Genomic DNA, 25234 nt, shown 5'->3' with positions numbered 1-25234 from the left:
ATAAGGATCATATTTAGTCACTGGTAAAAAGAGTAGGTTGGTCGACGAAGTAAACTTTTCCCTTTTCACATCCTTAAAACACCCTAAAACATTATTTAATTAGTGGTGAAAAACAGTCTTATTGATTTGATTTGGTCTGTTCAAAGTTGTTCTAATGTTGTTGAGTATGTTCCGCAAGAAAGTGCCCCCCTCTCCGTTGACGGGCACATGCTTTACAATTTTCATCTAAAATTTCTATTGTCTTTAGTGGTTGCAATGAAGATGAGTTGGACACAGAAATTCCAGACAATTTGGAGAAAGATTATTTACCTTTAAACCTGTTCGCTAATTTCTTAAACCACTTTGGTAAGTCTCCGGTAGTAATAATTCTTCTTTCGATAACAGGAGCCTTCACAGGGCTCTGTGTGAATCTCCATGACTATGAGTTTCTAAAATATCTATAAAAACTCTTTTTAATTTAAGTAAGCTGAAATTTCCCTTACAACTTTCAAGTAAGATAGACAATCCGTCCCCTCCATTCTTGAATTCTGAATTTTCATTTTCAGGTACAATAAATCATTGTCGCACAATCCCCCAATACCTTCAAAAACATCAGCCAAATTTAATCATCATCCCAAAAGGTAAATATGCTTAGTAGTTTTAGAATGTCAAAAAAATCTTTGTTCCTGTCTTAAAAATTTAAATACTCTCGTATTTAAGTTCATTTGAATTCCCACATCTTTTCGAAATCAAAATGCCTGCTAAATTGTATTTTAACCATTTTAATCATTTTTCTTTTAGATGAAATTTTGGCTTCTGTGATTGCAATGTACGATAATGATGGATCAGCCTCATTGCCGAGTTCAAGTGAAGTTCTCCTTTGCTCTGATGATGTTTCCCTGGAACAGGTACGGCTTTGTCAACCAAATAATTATAATAAGAATAATAGTAGCAAAAGTTTACAATCGAAACCCTACAATGATTAGATTGACCATAGAGCTTCAAAAAATACTTGACAACTTGCTTGTATGTATTATTGGAAGCCCTATGGAAATGGCAATCTCACACATTGTCTGAAATAGAAATGTGACTTTTTTATGAATTCATTTTTAAGATTTTGTTAATTAATTTATTCATTCATTCATTCACTGTGATTGCTAAATGTCATCACTTTTCTCCCATTTCAGGTCGAAATGTTAATCATGAGAGCAGCCATGAATGAAGATGGAATGTTTTGCCTTGCTTTTGCTGAAAATTTGAATTACGAGACATCTGAAAAGGTTTTTGCATTCCTACAGAAAATTATGAAAGAAAGTAAGTTTGGATCACTCATTCAAAGGGATAACCAGATAAAAGTAAAGCTTAGCTCAAAGATTCCTTCCATGGTCCCTTGTAAAGACCAACAAATATTTAAAAAATAAACATTCTGTAAACCAAGATATGACAATTTAAAATCAGAGATATGTACTTCACATGTACCACATTGTTTTCAAGCAGAAACTTAAAATTACAAATCTAAATATCTTGACTTTAAAAAAACAAGCAACAAGTAAAATTTGGAGGTTTTGCTAAGGACTATGGAAGGCATCTTTTTATTGAATTTCATTTTTTTTCTGGTTATCCCTTCAATTTTAAAGAAAGAAATTACATTTACAATTACAATTACCCTTAACATTAATTTTAAATCTTTCTTTGATAAAAGAATTTCCAAATTTGTCTATAAACATTTCTATAACTTTGACCAGTAATTTGACCATTTCTATATCAAGGCTATACCATCATGTATCTTTGAAATCATTACCGCAGCAGTTAGGAGGAATTTTCATATTAGGGAAATTTACCTTATGTGTATTAATTTTGGCGGGGATTAAATTTGACGGAAATGGCAGTTCTTGGTAAAATTCGCCAAATTAAATACTTGCCAAATTTAACAAAACTTTTTTAGAATAGAAATTCTATCCAAAATGATTTACAATTGCCTAAAAATTTCCCCACCTCCCAAATTTTAATAATTCTGCCATTTCCCAAATTAAATACCTGTCAAAAATTGTATTTTGGCAGGCCGCCAAATTAGGCACATAACAAAATTTATACACTTAAAGTAGTTGTTGGGCATAAGTCAGGGGAGTTTCTGATTAGGTTGCAGGTATTATATTCAGATAAAGTGAGTGTCAAGGAAATAATCCAGTACCCTTTTTGTTCTGTTTTTGTTTTTGTCTGATAAAAAGTTCAAATTCATCATTTAGCAAACTTATCTTTTTACTCCTTTAGAAAACATGGGGTACCTTGTCGTGATTTGCTCTAGTGAAGAAGAGAACCAATCATATCTTGCATCAGCTCTTGACTCATACCAAAGACAATGTGTACACAGAAAGCGTGACATCAGCTCAATCTTGTCCAAAGCTTTTTGCTTGAAAGAAGAAATCAAACAAAATAAGAAAGGTGGAAAAAAGTTGTATGGCCCAACGGTAGATGAAGACAGGTAAAAATATTTTTAGTATCTTTTTGTCTTCAATTGCAAATACAGTTTTTTAGTGATGAAGACTTTATTCAGTTTTTTGATAAACATTTTGATGAACTTGACATTTCTGTTTTATGTAGTGAAATTTTAAGTATTTATTTTAACCGATACGGCAAAGCTGAATGAAAAATTCAGGCCCTTAAAGGGGCCCCAGCGGTTTGCTTGAATACGTGGGCTTTTTTGGTTGCATGAATGCATGAAAATTAAAAAGAAAAAATGTGTGAATGTGTTAATTGAAAAACCTTGCGTGAATTCCTTTTTTGATTGCGGTGAATATGGGTGAATGTGACCTTTTTTTTGTGTCAGTTTGTGAATTTTCCCTTTTTCAATGATTATGTGCAAATTTCCCCAATTTCTTAATATTTCCCCAATTTCCTAATATTTCCCCAATTTCTTAATATTTCCCCAATTTCTTAATATATTTCCCCAATTTCTTAATTTCCCCAATTTCTTAATTTCCCCAATTTTTTAATATATTTCCCCAATTTCTTAATATTTCCCCAATTTCCTAATATTTCCCCAATTTTTTAATGTTTCCCCAATTTTTTTTTCAATTTTGATTTTGGGTTTGCCTGAAAATCGAGAGAAATTTGCCTGAATGCTTGAATTTCGACAAAACTGCTGGTAGTCTGAGGACAGAATTCAATATGTTGAGTTAAAAATGTGTGAAGTTTGCACTCTTCCGTGGTGTTTTTTTATTGGGGGGGGGCTTCTTAAAGTTACAGTATCTTGTCAAACGTTTATACTTATATTGGTGTATCTGTCGTTTACATTACAGTTACAACATCAGAGTTGTCAGCTCAGCCAGAGGAGGAATGGGAAAATCACTCTTGATTGACCGCAAATCTCATCAATTAGACAAATACATTGTGGAAAATGCCACTGTCTACCAAAAGGAACGCTTTCAGAGATATCAAACATTGGTTCGTACACCTGTTCATGGTACTGCAGTTTGTTATGAAGATGTTGTCTCCAAACTAGCTGAAAACAGTATTTTCGATGCAGATTTTCCAAGAATCTATCATTTTGACATTGCTCCTACTGTAAGTTGCTTTCTTCACTGATACAAAAATTAAGATGAGATACAAAAGCGAAAAGGAACATATAATACTGAAACATTACGATAAAACTATCCACCATTCAAATCAAGCACTGAGGTTTTTCTCTGTATTGCAATTTTTTACTAAAATGTCATATATACTAATTTTTTGGACCTACCTGGAGGTCCTATAAATAATTAAGCTTTGTTCGTCCGTCCGTCTGTCCGTCCGTCTGTTACCAGCTTTTCTCGAGATTGGCTCATTAGCTTTTTCTGATTTTTGGCACAAAGATGCAAAATGGCAATGCCCAAAATGTGACGGAGCCCGATTTTCGAAAAAAGAATTTTTCCGGCCGAAAATGCCGGAAATATGCCGGAAAAACCGGTTTTTTGACATTTTCTCGAGATTACATCATTAGTTTTTTCTGATTTTTTGCTTAAAGATGCGTATTAACAATGCCCAAAACATGACCGGGTCCGATTTTTGAGAAAAAATTTTTTCCAGCCGAAAATGCCGGAAATATGCCGGAAGTCACCGTTTTTCTGAATTTTCATTAGACTTTTTCCTTATAATTGGTTGTTTTTTCATTCAAAAACATTGCCCACCATCCAGCATGTTTCAATTTTCAATAAAATTGATTTTTGAAGCCGGAGCTATTAAAAAATCGCCGGAACAACCTATATTCGCCGGAAAGACAGTATTTCTTGAATTTCTCGAGCTGTACTTTATATTTTTTTATTAAATTTTGCACACTGATACAAAATGACAATACCTAAAATGTGACAGAGCCCGATTTTCGAAAAACATTTTTTTCCGGCTGAAAATGCCGGGAATATGCCGGAAAAACCGGTTTTTTGACATTTTCTCGAATTTTCATCCTTAGTTTTTTCTGATTTTTTGCAGAAAGATGCGTATGCGCAATACTCAAAACATGACAGAGTTCGATTTTTTGAGAAATTTTTTTTTCCGGCCGAAAATGCCGGAAATCGCCGTTTTTGTTTTCTAGAAACCTTCTTTATTAATCTGTGCGTTTTTCTGATAGTGTATTGTTTTTATAAAGAAAAGCGTTTAATAACTTTTTTACTTTTTTTATAAGTCTTTTTCAATAGTATTAATAATTTCTACCAATAGATATGCTTTCGTTTTATATATTTTTGTATTTTGACCAGTTATGTCTTATGTGTTTCATTGTTTCAATGTTCATTGGTTAGTTTTGGTAACCAGGTAGGTCCATAAAAGTATCACTTGTTTTGTTGTTTATTTCTTAGGTTCAAGAAGGACTTGACATTCTGTTCTTCAATGTGTTTGTGTTGGGAAGCATGCAAACCAAAACAGGAAAAGTGTGGCGGAAAAACAACAATGACATGTGTTACGTGGAAATGACCAAAATTTCTAAAAAAGTCAAAGAGGTAAAAGGGACTTTTGGAATTCGATGATTTTTTTACCTGTACCTTAAAAAACTACCTTAAAAACATGAGTACTTCATGGTTAAATTTGGTATTTTAAGATTTTACTGGGTCTTTATGGTGACAAAGCCAATTATTCAACTTATTATTATTATCATTTTTTATTTCATTCACATTAATGAATTCTACCGGGTGCACCAAAAAAAAGTATACAGGTTTGCCGAGATATTGTGAGCTTCAGGATTTATATTTTTTGTTCATTCTTTTTTTATTGTATAGAGGATGCTCTAACTTGAATTTTGAGCTATTATACATTAAATTTGAAAAAGTAGTTCGAAAGTCATTTCCAAAAAACTGACTTTTTTTCCATGTCGAAATTTCAAAAAATAATTAAAAACAGTAATCACGCTATAAATAAGACAAAATGACAAAAACACAATTTTTTGATTCTTTTTTCTCCTATCTTATATTTTGCCAACGGTTTGTCCATCTTATTTACACGTCATGAATAATCCCAACACCAACAAACTCAATGCAGACCCAAGTTCTTTGAGTAACTAGTTGGAGAATGGTGATTTATTTTGTCAAAAATTTTCTCACGTAGCACACCACACCTCTCTTGGAGATTTCCAAAAATAATTTTCAGCTTTACCAAAAATATTTTTCCACATGGGAATAGCTTGTTTTACCATATTCTTAAATTCCATGACGAGTTTTGATGAACACAGTTGCATTTTTTGGTATTTTTATGTGTAAAGAAGGTAAGTGCCAAGAGAAAAGTTTCTTGCTGTTTTTGATGATTTTTTGAAATTTCGACATTAAAAAGAAATCAGTTTCTTTGAAATAATTTTCGAATTACTTTTTCAAACCTAATGTATGATAGCTCATAATTCAAGTTATAGCATCCTCTATGCGATAAATGATAAAAAAATTTAAATCCTGAAGCTCACAATATCTCGACAAAGTTGTATACTTTTTTTTGGTGCACCCGGTATACCCTGAAGGTGTGTCTTTTGAGAGGTTAAGCTTTTGTGTTATCTTTTATTATTGGCAACAGGAGGAAAAGAAATCTGCAAGTATTGTTCTGGATAATTTACCAAAGACCGAATGTGCCAGTCCTGAAGAGGCTCTGAAGATCAGCAAAGGTAATTAATTAAATTATTGAATTGTGATGACTAAGTAAAGTAAGTAATTAAGTCTGCGACTGCAGTCGGAGGTGACCCGAAGGCTCCTCTTTCGATAGCTATCCACCCGAAGGAAGGGGAGGGCCCCTCTCTTTCTCCCTGGATCGTTTCAACTAGCCCATGATCCTTCTCTTAATTGCTGATCATCAATCAGAGAGGCATCAAGTACCATTTTAGAAATCTTTGGTATGACCCGGCTGAGGGTTGAGCCCACAACCTTGCGCACTGTAGCTAGATGCTCTACCACTGCATTTTTGGTGATGACTAAACTCAGGCAAATTCCAAAGCAACTACTATAATACAATATGGCACCTTATAAAAAAACTATAAAAGCTTTATTCTTCTTTTCAATTTTGGTTTGCAAAATGATGATAATATTTTTAGGAGATAAATGTTATTACTTTTATCAGGCGAATTGAAAACAAAAATGCTGTTTGAAGCAAATGAATTAAATAGCAGCCAGTTCCAAAGGGTTTTCCAATACCTTCAAATGTATGAAAAGAACAGTGCAGCTCTCAACACATTCGATTACAAACACATTGATCAATGGATAGATGTTCCAGTTGTGTTGCAATACCTACTTCAGTAAGGGACTTCTTTTCGAATCTACATTTATAGAAAATACTCCAAATAATAAATATATTTTGTGTCAATAAGTAACAACACCATCTGCATATTCTGCAACATTCCTTTTCAGATATTGTGGTATCCCAGACCCGTCATGGATGGAACTGAGGAATTTTGTTCACTTTTTCAACAAAAATCTTTTGGATTGTGAACAAAGTGTTTTCACTAACACTGCTTTTCGACAAGATTTCCCTGGATTCAGAGTCTTTGTTGTTACTTTCTTGTTGGAAATGGCTAGGGTATGTATGAAACTTATAAAGTAAAGGTCCAATTTATGCAGTAGCGTAACCAAGAGGGGCGCTCAATTTGTGTAGGAGAGCAGATTTTTATGCCATTAAAATTATCTTTTGATACTCTACCATGAATAGATAATTACCATGTCGTAAAAATCTGCTCTCCTACACAAATTCTGCGCCCCTCTTGGCTACGCTATATAACTTAAATAAAGGAATTTTGGTCCAATTTATCTTTTTATTATGAATTTAACTCCTCCAAAAAACTTTTTTCAACTGATTATATTCATCGCACATATTGATTCAATCTTGGGAAAAACTTATTTTGGTGCACTTAGTGAAAAATGTATGTTGCATGGTGAAAACGAATGCGGCTATTATATTTTGATTTTAAGTGAAAAATGTATTAAATATGAATATTTGCCGGAAATAGTTCTGAACAATTATTTTCTTTTAGTAAACATTTTTGTAAAAAATGATTTGATAAAACATTACATTAAATACCTATCAAGTTTTAGGTATAAATACCTATCAACCCAAATTTGAATTCCCTTTAAATTTCCTACTGTTTGTAGGATTTTGCAACACGCTCTTTGGATGAAACTGACAAGCAAGCCAACAATGATTTGGTTCACTTCAAAAGGACATGGGAACAAAGGTTTCTTTTTATATTCAGATTTCCAAAAGATTTAGCTTTCCAACCAGTTCAATTTTTAGTTCTCTAGATTATAGTCAAAATATTAAAACTCTATTTTGAGGTAAAATGTGAACTACAATCATGGTCAAAATCTTTTGAGAATTAAGCTTAATAAGCTCTCCTTGTTTTTCCAAATTTGGAGTTTGGGCGAGAATTTGGGCCATCTCTTTAATTTAATCGGATATTTCGATTTGGCACGGGTTTGTAGAGTTTCAGGCTATATTATGAGCCTCATTGGACCATTTGTGAACTTTTGGATCCTCAGATCCTAGGTCCTAAGTCTTAAGTCTCATGTTAAAACTCAATCCTTCCAACCTAAGTTAGAGCGCTTTTTTCTCAAATATTACGACCATGATTGTAATCTTCGTTTAGCCAAACACCTCTCTTCGCTAATATTTTTTATGCTTTCTTCCTTAGCGCACATCCATACTTGTTCTTCAACACTGATGGACATTCAATGACATTTTTTGGAATCAACATCACTCCAAACCGCCATTTGATTGACCCAGAAACACAAAATATTATCAAACAGAATATCATGGAGAAGCAGTTGTATGAAATTTTGGATCGACAAATGGCTGGAGACTTTATCAATTTTCGTACAAATTTTAATGATCTATCAAAGTTAGTCTCAAAATATAATCTTTAGATTTAATTCTAACAAAATTAGATTTACGTAATCTTTCATAATCATGACAGGAAAACTTGTCCCTTTGGAGAATAGCCTCCTGGACAATAATTGCCATCCAGGCTATTACCCCTTCAAAATGTTGTTTCAGTAGTTTAAAGTATTTACAAAAGGAAATTGACCTTAAAAGAGGAACTATTTCGTTTTACTGAATTACAAGGATGAAATACTAATGCTAGTTTAACTTCTACCTTTTCCTTTTCATAGGCTGAACAAAATCAAGGTCTTGTGTCGTGTGATGGGACTGCCAGATGGAGATGAACATATTTTCGATCCAGATCCAACATATGAACTCACCATCGACAACATGAAGAAAATGTTAGCTATCCACATGAGATTGAGGTATACATACTGATGATTTTGTTTTGCGATGATGCTTCATATCATCAGTTTAATCACACAAAATTGGAATTGAAAGGTTTTTTCTATTTTTTTGCAAGTTAGTTAGCCTAATACTGTAATAACCCCTAAACTATTTATCAAATTAGGTAATTTTGTTTATCCTGAACCTCTGTACTAAGGGATTATATGTTTCTTACAATGTCTTTGTTTTTCTTTGTATAAACTGATAAAATTTATGACCTCTCTTCCCTCGTTATAGGTGTGGTGTACCAGTTGTTTTGATGGGTGAAACAGGATGTGGAAAGACAACATTAATCAGATTCATGTGCTCACTTTGTGCTGGTCCTGCCACTGAAAACCAAAGGACACCTAAAAATATGCTTCTAGTTAAGGTATCTTTAATTGCTGTTAAAAAGGTTTTAATTTGGAATTATTACAGTATCATTCTGTACCTCTGCACAAATATTTCTGTATTAAATTTCAATTTCTTTCGACTTTCTTTTGAATTGTAATTTTTGTTTGATTTTTTGCAATTTGATATGGATTTTTTTAATTTTCTTAAGGTTCATGGTGGGATAACAATGGATGATATAAGACAACGGGTGGTGAAAGCTTTGGAAATGGCTGAAGCAAATAATCAAACAAACACTGTGCTTTTCTTGGATGAAGCAAATACAACTGATGCTATTGGTCTGATCAAAGAAGTCATGGTTGATAAAATGTTGTTTGGAAAACCATTGGCAATTGCTCAATATGGGCTTGATATTATTGCCGCTTGTAATCCTTATCGACAGTAAGTCTAACAGTCTTGGGTTCGATTCTCGGGTTATACCGAAGAATTTGTACTCAGTACATAATAATACTTGATGCCTCTGTGCTTGTAGCTCACCAATTTTATTCTTTGTGTCAAGTGTAATGGTAAAATATATCTCTTGTGACATAAAAGCTGCTTCTTTGTTTAGACATACAAATGAGATGGTCAAAAAACTCGAGACAGCTGGCTTGGGTTACCATGTTGGTGCTGTAGATACCTATGAAAAAATGGGTAATTCAGTTTTTTAGTACTAAGCTCTTGCTAAGTAAGTTGAAATCATGGAGTTTGTTTCCGATCCAATTTTATAGGACATTCTTATAGGTGAAACATGTATTCTTTTTTTGCCAACTGACTGGTCCCTTTTCTTGGTAAGATTGTCTTATTGTAAAGCGTCAAATTGATTTTACCGCCTTATGCTCATCTTCACTTTTATGAGTTTATAAATTTTTAGATAACATTTCCATTTTTTTATTCTTTTAATTCAGGTGAAATTCCACTGAGACAGCTGGTGTACAGAGTTCATCCTCTCCCCGAAAGCATGAAGCCTTTGGTTTGGGATTTCGGACAGCTGAACTCGGAAACTGAACAACTTTACGCCAGGCAAATTATCACAAGATATGTTAGTGCATTTGAAATTACTAAGTGTTCCACCATCCAGATTTTCTAAAAGTTCCATTTTTCTAAAAAGTTGTCCTGCTTTTTGTACGTTTCATAAGTTTTATAATTAAAAGTAAACTTTTGTTTAAAGAAATCATTTTCTTTTTTAATATTTTTCTAGAAAATGGAAGGAAAATTACCATTGAGTGAAGATTTTATTGAATTGCTGATCAGGGTCCTTGCAGCATCTCAACTATTCATGCGGAACCAAAAAGTAAGCTTATCAGTAGTAATGGTTTAAAAACACCAAAAAAGTACTGATCATAATCAGAATTTTTGTATTGCCTTATCCAATCCTTATTTAGGTATCAACAGACAAAGTGTAGCTATTTGACTTTTGGATTTACCGAAAACGTTAAATCTGGGTTTAATTTTAGCGTATTTTCTTCATACATCTTCATTCTTGGTTGCAGCGCCCCTCTTTTTGTTCTTATCCGTTCCGGGATTATCTCAGTTCATAATGGTAGAAGCCGAGCAACAACGCCAAGAGCCTTTGATCAGACGGGAAGTAGAAATCTTTTAAATTTACCTCCCACCCTCCAGAAAAGGTTGTAGGTGACCCTCTTATATATAGCTAGTACATATTCACTGTACGTAGTGGGGATAATTTTTTCCCAAAAACTTATTGAGTGGTTAGCAAAAAATATATTCCATGCTTATGCTCCCACTTTCACTTCCAAGCGGTACTCTTAGGTTCCAAATAAACGAGCCACCCCCCCCCCATTTGTAATTTTTTTTCCAATCCCCCCGGACCTTATTAGGACACCTTTGCTTATTATTTTTGAAAATATTTTCAGCTGTCAAAGAGAAGGCCCCTTATTTTGCTCTAAATAGCCTGATTTAGCCTATTTTACCTTATTTTTGGGTTTTCAGAAGTACAATTTCCAACCCCCCGGCAATTAGGTCCCCCCGTTTATTAAAATCTCGAAAATCCTCCCCCCCCCCATTTATTTGGAATTTAAAACGTATGCAGATTGAACATTTAAAAATTCAATGTTTTCCTTTGTTATTTCATAATAATTTATTTTACTTTTTTCAATCCTTTTTCCAGGATGAATGCAGTTTTGTCAGTTTGCGGGATGTGGAGAGAGCAGTGCAAGTCACCTCTTGGTTTCATGAAAAGATGGGTCTCTTTCTTCCAATGATTCAAGAATTTGACCAGGAACATGGAATTGTCATTGATATTGAGTCAAAATATCAGGTTTATATTGTGTTCATTTTGCACACCCCATGTTCCTTATTAAAACCATAACAATGCAACTTTAAAGCAGGGCACTATACAAATGTGTAATGTATATAATGTATATGTTCCTCCAATGTATCATCTTTTGAAAGTAATATTCATCATGGCAGCTCATGCATTGTGTATGGCGAATTTATATACAATGATCTTCTTCAAAGTATTGAATTGATCTATTTTAGGAAAGTATCGAAAAGCAAAGAAGATCTCTGATCTTGGCACTTGCAGTCTGCTATATTGCACGTTTAGAAGATCGAAATGACTACTATGATTACATTGAGAAATTCTTCATAAATGATTTTGCTTTGGAAGGTGGCGTCAATCAAATGAAAAATGAAATCAAAAGGTGAGTTGATTGGTATCTAGAATTCACTACAACGTATAGCTGCATGATAATCACTTATGCTTAGTTTGATGATTATTAGATAGCTGGTTTTTATCGCTTAACTGCTTTATTAAAGGATAAAGTTCATTTTACTTTTTTAGTTTTATTCATGCCATTACTTACAGTGTCTAATACAATGAACTCCACTTCTAGATTTCAGGAAATGTTTATCAATCAACTCCATCTCGAGGACAACATTGCCAAGAATCAAGCTTTATGTGAGAATGTCTTCATGATGGTGATTTGTATTGAATTGAGGATCCCTTTGTTTGTCGTTGGTAAACCAGGAAGTTCCAAATCACTTGCCAAGACTATTGTGCAAGATAATATGCAAGGAAAGAATTCAAAGTGTGAACTTTTCCAAAATTTCAAACAGGTATGAAATTTTACCATCGTCGTTTTTCAAAAGGTTGATTATTTTACTTTATTATCTGTCTCAAGTAATTTTGCTCCCCAATAAGTTTATATCCAGCGTTTTTTCTCCACAGATGTATTTTTTTTAATTCTAGCTATTTACTGAATTCTTTTGTTCCCAGGTTTTCATGTCATCATATCAGTGCAGTCCTTTATCAACAGCTGATGGAATCATCGGCGTTTTCAAACAATCTGCAAGATTTCAAGAGCAAAAGAATCTTGACGAATACACCTCAGTTGTGGTTCTCGACGAAGTTGGATTAGCTGAAGATTCACCAAGGATGCCGTTGAAAGCATTGCATCCTTTGCTTGAAGATGGAACTGATGGATCTGAAGATTTAACCATGACTGGTTCAGATTCCAAAAGTAAACGCGTTGCATTCATCGGTATTTCAAATTGGGCTCTTGATCCAGCCAAAATGAACAGAGGAATCATGTTATCAAGAAGTCCTCCGGCTTTTGATGAATTATTCAATACAGCAAGGTAACAATGCTTAGTTCCAATATGTATAGCACCTGTATTATCGGTGCGTCAAATTAGGATTTACTTTTTGAACCTACTTGGAGGTCCTATAAATTTATTTTTTGCACAATGGAGCCCAATTTTGGAAGAAAATTTCGGTCACCAGATGTTGAAATTATTTTTCAGGATTTGCTCATTACTTTTTGGACCTACCTCCGGGTGCCCCGGTGGAGGTCCTATAAATTAACCCATGTCCGTTCGTTCGTCCGTTCGTCCGTCCGTCCGTCTGTTACCAGCTTTTCTCAGGATTGGCTCATTAGTTTTTTCTGATTTTTTGCACAATGATGCAAAATCGCAATGCCCAGAACGTGACGGAGCCCGATTTTTGAGAAAAAAATTATTTGGGCAAATTTGGGCCAAAAACTACCTAAAAATAGGGTTTTTTGGACTTTGTGCAAAATTCATTACTTTTTCCGATTTTTTGTACAAAGAGGAAGCAAGATTCTCTAAAGAAGGTTGAAGTGGTTTTCCTGGAAATTCCTTGCGCCTTAAAAAACGGATTTCGTATTTTGGGGAAATCCCTTTAACCAATAAGAAATATAGCTTTTAACGTTCTATTTTCTTTCTGTTTTTGCACAATGATGCAAATTGGCATGCCCAATGTGACGAAGCCAGACTTTTAAGGAAAATTATTTGGGAAGTTTGGGTAACAAAAGCTTAAAAGGTTTTTCTTGAATGGATCAAGTTTTGTCGGATTCCTTCATTTACCATTATTCAACACACAAGCTTTATTTTTCCATTCTGAATTTTTGTACAATTATTGTCACTTTTTTCTTATTTTCATCTGATGTTAATCATTAGGTAGGTCCATTCAGCATGTTGCTTGTTCTCATTACTTTTTTCTGATTTCTTGTTTAATTTGAATTTAATGTTTTCTTTTGATTAGCCGAGTAAAAAGTATCTGTTGTTAAATCATTTTTTACTTGATTGATATTATCGATTTCAGGGATATCTGTGCTAGCAAGAAGTCCATTCAAACCAAAATCTTGCCATTACTGAAAGAATTGTCTCAAGGCTACAATGACATTTATAATGTTCAAAGAAACACTGAAAGTTTGAAACAATTCAAGAAAGAAGAGTTCTTTGGGTTGAGAGATTTCTACAGGTATTTTAAAACTTTTAAAGCTGATAATAAATTACTGAAATTTTTGCTTCCTTTTTAATCGCTTGTTCATAGAAAATTGAATAGTTGGAATGGTATAAGCATTCACAAAGTTTGAATTTTGAATCTCATTGTATATTTTTTTTGTTAAAGGATATTACCAGGATTAGGCAGAATTGATTAACTATATTATGTATTTCTTTTAGCTTGATCAAACTGGTATTTTGTTTGGCAAAGAAATACGATGGAAAACCTCCAACATCAGAAATCAAAAATGCCATTTGTCGAAATTTCAGTGGAATGAATGAGATTGAACCTTGGCCCATTTTCAAACGAAATCTCCAATTGGACGAGGTATTTTGAATTATCTTTTATTATCTTTTTAACAGTTTTATTATCACCAACATTGATTAATTCTAACTTTCCCTCTTCCCACAGACCCACTGGGACCCCTTCACACTGGAAAAAGTTGGCTGAAATATTGTCACCAGTAGAAAATTATACTCTAATTTTTGACCCCACTGAAAATAATCAGATGAGCAAGTCCTCACTGCAAAATAGTGTGATATTTGTTCGATCCTCACTGAATCTCTGGCTCAAAAACAATGGAATTCAAATCCCAAGCAATAAAAAACATTGGAATATGGTTTTGGTCTGTTATTTTTTAACCCAACGGCTGAAAAAATTCTATCGGGTCTGTGAGGGGTGTTTTTTTAAATGCTCAAAAGTGAGGATTTTTTTAAGTGAAACTTATTAATTAACTTAGTTATTTTCATTAAAAACCTTCATTTCAACCGAAATTTGTTTATGAAGTGGGCGGGGGACCACCAAAAAGTTTTCTGAAAAAATCAATAGCAAATCTATTCGTTTATGATTTTTTCTTAGTTTGTGAGGCCACTGAAAGATTTTGTATCAAAGTGCAGTGAGTCTTTCAGTTTCATTTCAAGTGCTCACACACCTTAATTTTCTGAAATACTTCTTCTTATGTTTTCCTTCATTTCCTTTCAATTTCAGAACGAAGATGGAGCAGAAGACGAAGAAAATACAATGTCAACAGTGGACATGATTCGAAAAAGTTTCGAACCAACATGTGCTTGTTCTGTTTCTACCAACAACATCAACTACAACAACCAAATCAAGAAACGATGCACTTCAAATCGTTATCTGTTAGTGATGACCGAGAAATATTCCGCTTTACCAATCATTGAAGGAATGTCGCTGGATGAAAATTTGACTGTCATCTTTGGGAGCAGTTTCCCCAAAGATCAAGAATTCACACAAGTAATTTTTTTTATTTACAACTAGTTTCATATCTCATTTTTCTTCAATTATGTCAATCATCATGTGTCTGATCGAGCTGCCGCTAGAAATCATTTGATTCCCTTGAGAACGGACCGAGTCCGAAACATGTCGGAAAAAATCAAAATATAATAGCCGCATTCTTTTTCGCCGTTCAACAAATCATTTTATTAATAAGATATCCTGCAATTGCCAAATTGAATACTTATTTGAGTCAATCGCTAGATTAGATTTCCGCCAAAATTTCTTCCTTTGAAGTTATTAGACTTATGTAATACCTTTTTTTAAATTGAATAACCTTTTATCAAATCACCCATCATTTCACAAGTGGTTTTATAGTACAACAAATGAATTCTTTTACCAGGTATGTCGGGATATCAACCGTATCAAGATGTGTATGGAGACAGGGAGAACTGTCATTTTATTGAACATGGAAAACCTTTATGAAAGTCTGTACGATGCGCTCAATCAGGTAAGGGTTAAGTGATTGTATTCTTTCGTTGACCAATTTCTGTCCATTATGACTATCTTGACTTTCAATAAACGTTCAGTTTTTGACCATTTCAAAGTTTGACCATCTTTAGTGGTTAACTTTTCTGCATTGATTGTTCATCACACTATTTTCAGTATTATGTGTACATGGGTGGTCAACGATATGTGGATCTTGGTCTTGGAACACACAGAGTCAAATGTCGCGTTCACGAAGACTTCAAGTAAGTCAGACTTTTTTTAAATGAGAAGCTAGAATAATGCTGAGTTCAGACCCCAGGGTTTCTGGTAGCACAAAAGAAAGCCTCTACTCTTGGTTTACCAAAGGGCTCGAAATACCTGTATACATATATTAATGAATTATTGTCCTATTGACTTGAAAAGAACCCTGGAAACGATCTGTGTTTTTTTTCAACACCAGATTGATCGTGATGGCAGACAAGACGAACGTTTACAAGACCTTCCCCATTCCTCTCATCAATCGATTGGAGAAACATTTCCTGGTCACTGCCACCGCAATGGAACCTGAACAACTGAAAATCGAACGGGAACTCACAAAATGGGCCAACCATTTTGCCAAAGCATATTCAGGAAAGTAAGTTGAAAACTACTTTTTTACCTTGGTTAACTATTTTTTGAACGTATAAAGGTTCTCATTTATAATAACTGATAGCGAAAACATTGCCGAATCACCACCCCCAAGTTTGTAATGGGCTAGTATGAGGTTTTTTTCTTCTATTAGATAAAGCTTTGATAATGAGGATGGTGTTATTAGTAGGTACCGTAAGTTGATCTAATGTCGACATCCCTCTTCTAATTCCGACTCCCTTCTTCAGAGAATAGTCGGAAGGTACGTTAAAAATATGGTGTTCGAAATCCAGCCTTACATTGACTTTATCCACTCTAGAACCAAAAATCTGCCGAAAAGTTCGGTAAAAATGAATCAAAATTTTGTTGATTAGAATTCGATGCTTGAAAAAAAATTCAAAATTATTTGCTTTAATTTTTTCAAAATTTATGTGTTTGATTTCTAAAGTATGCTCTTAATGATGTAAAAGCTATTACGATTGCCAATTTTAAAATAGAGATTTGATAGGCCGATTTTCGACGTTTTCGATCATTTTCTAAAAGTGACTTGTTTATTCAATCGAATATAACTTTTGACCTAATGGACCAAATTCAATAAGTGACCCATCTAAATCAAAGTATATCGTTCTTATTTCCAATGGAAAAGGATTAGTTATTCTAAAAATTTTAGATCTCGAGAAAAGTCACTTTAAAAGAAAAAGGTTTTTCCGGCGCACCCGGTATTTAGTTTCTAAAGTATCTCTTTAAAGGGACATAAAACTAGTAAAATGTAAACAATGCGCGAACCACGTGTCATAAAGAGAACAATTAAAATCACGTGTCCAAAACAAACTTGTAAAACAATTGAAATAATCTAAATCAGCCATATTTGTTTTTATTTTTTTATTTTGACATGAGACATTTGTTTTGATTTTGTATCCTGCTGCATACGGTTTGTTTACAAATTCCGTCAGTACTTTTATACCCCTTTAATTTTCCAGGAAAAAGTTTGACTGTGAAGATGCGTTTATTGGGTATAACAACGACACTTGTGCATCCATCATCATTGAACTGTATCGACATATGGAAATGCCCAATACTGAAGAGGTAATGCATATTTTTTTCTGTCAGCGGTCGTAGACCTGATTTAGCGGCTGAAGACGTGAATTAACGACCGAAGACCTGATTAAGGGTCGAATACCCGAATTTTATCTTTCTTTCAAATAACGTATTACATGAATATGATCGATTGATAGCTCTGATAGAATAAAACATTCCACATTTATACGTTTTCTCATTGGGAATCAGGACTGGTTGCACTCTTTTAATTATTAATTTTCTCTTGTCAGACAGGACAACTAAGTAAGACAGGACTGACTAACTGAAATTTTCAAAATGGGTGGTTTTTATAGGACCTCGTTGGTTATTACTTCACACTTTCCTTTGAAATGAGAGATTGTATCATTTTCATAATTTTAATGTTTTACTTAGTTCTTGGACTTGAGTAAGAAGAAGCTATTGCAAGTTGCAACACCAGATTCCATGGCGCGTTTACCGAAAGATGAACGCAATAAATATTGGGACGTCTATTTTAAAGAACAAATCCATTCCTCGTTGCCAGAATTCCTTTGCAAAGATATACCTGTGAACCAACGAACAAGATTTTATCAGGTTAACATTTTCTTCGTTCACACACGACCGTAGTGAAAAGGTAGATCATTGGCTACGGTGCTTTAGGTCATTTGTTTAAACCCCTGTCGGGTAATATGAAATAATTTTTACTTAGTACAAAATTGCTCGATGCTCAGTAATTAAAGAGAAGAATCAAGTGTAAGTAAAGTGAAGCAATCCAGGGAAAGTGGTTCCCTCGTCGATAGTTATCGAAACTACTGGAGTCTTCATGTCGCCACCGACTGAATTAAAATAGATTATCATCATCCTTTTATTTATAAGGGCCCCGGGGGGCTACTCGATTTCGAAACGACGGTATGTGCCGCGCAAAATCTGCCTTTCAAAATCGTACCCTTACAGTGCAGTTCAATATGGCTGAAAAGGTACCCTTTCAGTGCATTTTCTTATGATTTACCCAACCCTTATAGTGCACTATTTTTTTCAGCTGTAAATCTGCGTGTAAAAAAGGCTTGGGAAATTTTCTGTCTGAAAGAAAAACTGAGAAAATAACTTGTCAGATGTAATTATCAGACAATAGAAACTTTTTCAAACAAAGGAGAAGTAAAAACCTTTTTTTTATCAATTATTTAGAATTTTTTTTTTAAATTCGACCCTTGCATTGCAATCTCACAGAAACGCACCCTTACAGTGCATTTTGGGATGCTGAAAAACCCCACCCTTAAGCGCGGCACATGACGTAGGACAGATCATATGAGTACCCCCCCCCCCCCGGGATAAGGGTACCAATCACAATTTTCCAGGGCATTAATGTCAACATTCAGCTATTTTTACTACATCATCTTTTGGTAGATTTTTACCATTTTTAAAAGAAAATCAATCCTTTTAACCAACAATCTGCTTTTAGATCAAGACCTTCTCAAGGCTGCTTTCTCCTCAAGAGTTGGAAAACATTGAAGTTCTCGGTTTCCAAATCGAATCTCTTTCATTGATGCAATTCCAAACCGAAAATTCTTTCAGAGAAGCATTGAGGTATGTTTATTTCAATAACTGCTGGTAGCAGATTCCGGTTTAATTTAAAGTGTTTTTATAATACCATTTCTTGATATGCATTAGTTAAGATTGCTTCATTTTTCCTGACGGGACCTACCGGGAAAACCGGGATTTGACCCCTTTCTGACTATCTTTAGCACCAGAAAGGGGTCTTATACCGTCTTTTTCGGGTGTTTCTGGCAGGGAAACCTTAGCTGATGCATATCATCAAGAATGCAAACTTCTTTTTTCAGGGGGGTCAGTTATAAAATCTCAGACATATGACATTTCGTGACGTCCCCAAAAAATATTATCTTGACAAAAGTTTTACAATTTCTTTACTGCATTGGTACTAAGATTTGTGATTTTTAGCAATATTTGTTATTTTGAGAAAAAAAAATTGTCCAATTATGTATTTACGATCATTTAAAACGTCTAATTTAACTTTCTATTTTTTACTCCTGGAACGCTGCGGGCAGAACGGATGGCCCAGAAGTAGGTGAACGATAAGGGAAACCAGTGTATTAAGTTTTGGCATTTGTTTATTGGCTAACCACTCCTATACAAGTAATTTTGGGGATAAAATATTTCCCATATTTGACAATAATTATAATGTATAAGATGGCCGCCTGCAACCACGCTCGCAAGCCTTGAAGGGAGGGAGGGAGGTAAAAAAAATAATTTTCTCTGTCTTCACTGTAAGATGAGCTTCTTTGCGAGTGGAAGATCAGTGTTCGAAGTCATAGCTCTAAACCACCTATAGATTCTACCGAAAGGAGCAAAAGCGAGGTGCGTACTATGGGCGACGGCCCACCAAACCACCTCTAGATACGCTAAAGGGCGTGGAGTCGTAACAAAATAAAAGTTAAACAAACTTAACCTCTTAAATTTACCATTTAACTTTCTATTTTTACTCCTGGAACGCTCGGGCAGAACGGATGCCCAGAAGTAGGTGAACGATAAGGAAACCAGTGTATTAAGTTTGGCATTTGTTTTTGGCTAACCACTCCTATACAAGTAATTTTGGGGTAAAAATATTTCCCACCCTCGAATATCCCCAAAATTTCCTTTCGTCGCGCCTTAACGGTTGCAGGAAGACGCGCGTACCTCCAAATTTAAATTTTTCTAGTAAAGGTAGATAAGCCTATAAAAGGTATATCGTAACAATATAAAGATAACCAGTAGAAAACTCACTAAATAAAAATAGATGAAATGTGAACAAATTCAATTATCTAACTATTTCCGTCTAATCACACAAAGAAAAACAACAATGTGCACCGACAGGAAGTCCACCCCAGCCGGGGAAGTGCCGATGGGTTACCGGTCCGACGCCTAAACATGAATAACCCACGGCGGGTTTTCGCAACCAGCCGGGGGCCCAGCAACTGGCCCCTCTCACCGTGCACAGCCTAATAGCTACAGGAAACTGTCCATCGCGCGTAATTCGTGTGGGACAAAATCTCTTGCTGTATGAAATGGAAAACACAAAGCCTAAAACAACGCTATGGACAGTTTCCCGACCATATCATCCTCGCAGCTGAGAAACTCCTGTCCGTACAGCCGGTCCGGCAGGAGAATCTATCACAACCTTGTGCATACTGAAACTTAAGAGAGATCCGCCCCAGCCGGGAAGGAGCCCGGACTTTGTTCCGAATCTGATCTCCTTATCACGATGGGTTTGCTTCAGAATCAGCGGATTTTCGCAACCAGCCGGTTGCCCAGACAGCCGCCTGGCTCTCACAACTTGCACTACGAACACTTACACTAACATCCTCGCTGCTGAGAGACTCCTAACCGTACAGCCGGTCCGGTAGGAGAATCTATCACAACCGTGTGCGCCGAGAAAACTGAGGAGGTCCGCACCAGCCGGGATAAAAGCCGGACTTTGTTCCGAATCTGACCTCCCTATCGAGATGAATTGCCTAGAATCGTCGGATTTTCGCAACCAGCCGGGTTGCCCAGACAGCCGGTCTGGATCCTCACAACTTGCACTACGCACATTTACACTAACATCCTCGCTCTGAGAGACTCCTCCTAGCCGTACAGCCGGTCGGTTAGGAGAATCTATCACAAACCGTCAATTACGAGCCCTTTATTGAAAGGGAAAACGGAATATTTGGATACCCAAAGTTGCTCATTGCTATCAATTCTAGCCATTAGTAATTATGAAAAACTTGTTATTGGTAGTACCTCCTTTACAGTTCACTCCATCCTTGCCCATTCTACAACATGCTAGCCAATTGAGGGGTACCAAATATCTTTTCTTCATAACTTAAATTTTCTTGCCTTCTTCCCAAGTCTTGACCAACCATCTGTACAACTGATGCTCTACGTGTGATAATGACTCAATGTAAACATACTCTTTCTTGGAAAATTTTGTAGCAAAAGAACATGTAATAGAAAATGAATTATTATTTTATATACCGATTTTATATTAAACCTAAATCTATCAAAGGCCATGAAAAACTATATTAAACTTGCCCCTGATCTGCAGCATGAGCCGTTTATAACTTTACAGTTGTTTCTTATTAAACAGGCTATTCAAGTCATCTAACTCAATGCCTTCAATGATCCTACTTTGTATTACTCCAAATCTACCTTTGTCAGCCGACTGACAGAGACACTTCAGTCTATAATAGTTATGTGAAATAATATTTTAAACTCAAATTAGAAAAAGCTAGTGTAAATCAATATAAATGCCGCAGAGACAGACTTTTTTGACGTGCACCATCTGTGTACCACCTTGCCTAGGTGTATTATTGACAGGAAGAACTTTAAAATGTTCAGGTTTCGTGCTTGATTACTACATCCAGCTGGGATCTGTGGGATTGAATTAATGCTTATAAAAAGTAAAATCTTTGTTTGTAAACTACCTGAGATAAAAGAAATTTGTTCTCTTTTTTATATAATGTTTTTATAAGCACTGTCCAAGACAGAAAAATTTACCATTTTACCACGGAAATATATCTTATAAAAGAAAGCCTCTGTGCCTTTAGAAGCGTAACTTATATCGACTAAATAGGCCTTTTGTTTGAAAGAAATTTTAAAAGCTAAAGGAGAAAAAGAGAGAATTTTCAAATAATCGATGTTACGTTTCGTAGAGAAAAAATTATGTTTTAATGGTGTATTAATTTTTGTTTCGGTTTGGCCAGAAATATAATAAAATTCCCATTTTTGCGAGCCCCTTGCGTAACACCCAAAATTAGGTAAAACCTAATTCCAAATAAAAATGTTAAATATCACACAATCAAACATATCTGTTAGAGTTCACACCAATCATATTGAAAGATTTTTATCCATATGGCTTCTTCTTGTTCCACCTTGTTCCAAGCAACTGAACTTTAGCATTCTCTTAAAGTATGTAAATAAAATGATAACCTGGGACAATATAAAGCTATGTCAGCCTCCCCAATGGTCCCAATCCTCCAATCGACCAGCGAGCATCACCTTGTTGGCCAACATCTCCCAATACAAACGACAATCCCCTTGGCCAACATCTCCCAATACCAGCGACAATCACCTTGGCCAACATCTCCCAATACCAGCGACAATCACCATGGCCAACATCTCCCAATACCAACGAAATCCCCTTGGCCATCATCTCCAAAAACCAGCGACAATCACCTCGGCCCAACATCTCATCACCGCCCATCTCCTTTGCCAAATTTAGTTGCAGATATTGTTATATACTTGATAATATCTTGATGGTTTGTTTCATACAGTTTTCCCAAAAAAAAGTTACTGTTTGAATGTTGTCTCCTTTCGTTTCGTGTGCTACGAAAATTGTACGCTTCACTGCACAAACTACATTTATATCCATGAATGTGTATACTCTATATCTCTTTACGTTTAGTAACACTGATAGTTATGGACCTGCCTTGAGAGATATTGGAAGCTTCAACAACAACAAAAAAAAAATAATTTTCTCTGTCTTCACTGTAAGATGAGCTTCTTTGCGAGTGGAAGATCAGTGTTCGAAGTCATAGCTCTAAACCACCTATAGATTCTACCGAAAGGAGCAAAAGCGACGGTGGCGTACTATGGGCGGACGGCCCACCAAACCACTCTAGCTAGATACGCTAAAGGGCGTGGCGTCGTAACAAAATAAAAGTTAAACTAAAACTTAACCTCTTAAATTACCAAATATTTTCACAATTCATGGATAAAATTTGTGAAATGCTCCAAAAGATTTTTAGTACTTGTCTACTAAATTGATTTCATGGCTTTTATCACCATCTGAAGTAATTTTACGTTATTATGTGCTAACAGGCTGATTCATTGAATGAGCTATTACTTTCAGATCTACATACCAGAAAGTTGAAAAAAAGAACAGTATCATTTTGGTTCAGTACAGTCTGACGAAAACTTCGGGAGATTTGGTTCCTTGTGCCCAACACATCACCAAAGAAATTGCATCTCAAGTTGAAAACGGTGACACGGTCAAAGTTGTCTTTTTATTGCAACTCACTCGTGGTGCCAAGAGTCTTGTTTCCTATCAATCGATTTGGGAATGTATTCACATTGATGAAATTCGTCAAGATGACAAACCAAAACTGATCGATTACATTGGCAAGCCTATCAGCAGCTTATTTGAAGAAAATTACGATTGGTTTCATTTGATTCAAAGTTCAGTTCAAGGAGGAATTGAGATTGTCAACAAAAAATCTGCAATGAAGGCTGACGTAATCACCAAAAAGATTAATATCCTGCACCAACTGCTTCAGAGAGATACTGGTATGTGGAAATATTATTTCTCCAAAAATGTTATCATCATCCTCGAGACATTTGACATTTTATTCATTTTATTTGTTCACCATACCGGGTGTTCCAAAAAAAAGTATACAACTTTGTCGAAATATTGTGAGCTTCAGGATTTAAATTTTTTGTTCATTCTTTTTTTATCGCATAGAGGATGCTCTAACTTGAATTTTGAGCTATCATACATTAGATTTGAAAAAGTAATTTGAGAATTATTAAAAAAAAACTGACTTTTTTTTCATGTCGAAATTTCAAAAAAACATTAAAAACAGCGAGCAAACTTTTCTCTTGGCACTCTCCATCTTTACACAAAAAAATACCAAAAAATGCAACCGTGTTCGTCAAAACTCGTTACGGAATTTAAGAATATGCTACTCCCATGTGGAAAAATATTTTTGGAAATCTCCAAGAGAAGTGCTACGTGAGAAAATTTAAAAAAAATAAATCACCATTCCTCAACTAGTTTCTCAAACTTGGGTCTGCATTGAGTTTGCTGGTGTTGAAATTATTCATGACGTGTAAATAAGATGGACAAACCGTTGGCAAAATATAAGATAGGAGAAAAAAGAATCAAAAAGACAATGAAATTGTGTTTTTGTCATTTTGTCTTATTTATAGCGTGATTGCTGTTTTTAATGATTTTTTGAAATTTCGACATGGAAAAAAGTCAGTTTTTTGGAAATAACTTTCGAACTACTTTTTCAAATTTAATGTATGATAGCTCAAAATTCAAGCTAGCGCATCCTCTATACAATAAAAAAAAGAATGAACAAAAAATATAAATCCTGAAGCTCACAATATCTCGACAAAGTTGTATACTTTTTTTGGTGCACCCGGTAGATAAATTTAAACTAAAAAAACTTTTTCTTCCTTTCTCATCTCTAGACGTATCCAAGAGGTTCTCTGATCACATATTGCATCAGATGTATGCTCGCTTATTGGAAATTGAACAAAAAGAAGTTGACCTAAAGAAAGTGGCCAATTGGGTGCCCGAAGAAGCCGTCGAGTTACGGTATATTCCAAATTATGGTACCTTTGGCGAAGCTTTGGTCAGATGTGTTGAAGAAAAAGTATGTCCAATCCTCGGAGATTTGGTATACGAGCTTGATTTCAATAACAATCTGATGTTGATCGCCAATTCTCTACAATTCATTGATTTGTGGCTGGAGCTATTTGAAGTGTTGGTCTGTGCGACGTCTAGAAATGATGTCTCAAGATTTCCAAAACGTATCGAGAATTGTCGATTTCCTTTTTCACAACATATTATAGTGATTATGGATAACATGATCAATGAAAACCATCAACCAAGTAAATAAATTACTCATTATTACTTCTCATTATTTCATTGGCAGAAGCTTTAGTCAATAGTTTTATTTTGAAGAAGATTTCAAATTATATCCAGACTTACATTTTCTCTATCATTTAAAGCTACATTAAAAATACTACTAAGATTGCTGTCTCGTAATAACTCTTATCGTCAACATGAAAAATATGAGCAATCTGGTTGGCTAAAAACATGGACATAAATGCTGTATTTCATATTGTACCGTACAAATACAAGACCGCGTTCGAGATATCATATTTTGTACAATTTTATGATCACAAATC

At 34.9% G+C, this 25234-nt stretch overlaps 1 protein-coding gene across 1 annotated transcript in view; it reads left to right on the top strand.

Annotated features, from left to right (window-relative positions):
- The window catches only part of LOC136810233 (E3 ubiquitin-protein ligase rnf213-alpha-like), a 63792-nt gene that overhangs the window by 23108 nt on the left and 15450 nt on the right, over positions 1 to 25234 (top strand). The window contains exons 33-65 of the mRNA XM_067066801.1: positions 248 to 345; positions 546 to 620; positions 781 to 887; positions 1167 to 1293; positions 2251 to 2461; positions 3279 to 3543; positions 4809 to 4949; positions 6004 to 6091; positions 6541 to 6715; positions 6828 to 6996; positions 7566 to 7648; positions 8105 to 8311; positions 8583 to 8717; positions 8977 to 9109; positions 9281 to 9510; positions 9680 to 9762; positions 10017 to 10150; positions 10310 to 10402; positions 11240 to 11389; positions 11611 to 11774; positions 11967 to 12189; positions 12350 to 12711; positions 13697 to 13855; positions 14059 to 14206; positions 14867 to 15133; positions 15516 to 15623; positions 15779 to 15864; positions 16062 to 16235; positions 17209 to 17314; positions 17699 to 17878; positions 18744 to 18868; positions 23169 to 23602; positions 24512 to 24934. Of these exons, the coding sequence (XP_066922902.1) occupies positions 248 to 345; positions 546 to 620; positions 781 to 887; positions 1167 to 1293; positions 2251 to 2461; positions 3279 to 3543; positions 4809 to 4949; positions 6004 to 6091; positions 6541 to 6715; positions 6828 to 6996; positions 7566 to 7648; positions 8105 to 8311; positions 8583 to 8717; positions 8977 to 9109; positions 9281 to 9510; positions 9680 to 9762; positions 10017 to 10150; positions 10310 to 10402; positions 11240 to 11389; positions 11611 to 11774; positions 11967 to 12189; positions 12350 to 12711; positions 13697 to 13855; positions 14059 to 14206; positions 14867 to 15133; positions 15516 to 15623; positions 15779 to 15864; positions 16062 to 16235; positions 17209 to 17314; positions 17699 to 17878; positions 18744 to 18868; positions 23169 to 23602; positions 24512 to 24934 (5663 nt within the window). The remainder of the gene's footprint in view (positions 1 to 247; positions 346 to 545; positions 621 to 780; positions 888 to 1166; positions 1294 to 2250; positions 2462 to 3278; positions 3544 to 4808; positions 4950 to 6003; positions 6092 to 6540; positions 6716 to 6827; positions 6997 to 7565; positions 7649 to 8104; positions 8312 to 8582; positions 8718 to 8976; positions 9110 to 9280; positions 9511 to 9679; positions 9763 to 10016; positions 10151 to 10309; positions 10403 to 11239; positions 11390 to 11610; positions 11775 to 11966; positions 12190 to 12349; positions 12712 to 13696; positions 13856 to 14058; positions 14207 to 14866; positions 15134 to 15515; positions 15624 to 15778; positions 15865 to 16061; positions 16236 to 17208; positions 17315 to 17698; positions 17879 to 18743; positions 18869 to 23168; positions 23603 to 24511; positions 24935 to 25234) is intronic.

Source organism: Clytia hemisphaerica, unplaced genomic scaffold (assembly GCF_902728285.1).
Source record: "Clytia hemisphaerica strain Z4C2 unplaced genomic scaffold, Clytia hemisphaerica genome assembly, whole genome shotgun sequence".
NCBI classification, from domain to species: Eukaryota; Metazoa; Cnidaria; class Hydrozoa; order Leptothecata; family Clytiidae; genus Clytia; species Clytia hemisphaerica.
Note: the sequence above shows the minus strand (reverse complement) of the source record. Positions and strands in the feature narration are given on the sequence as shown.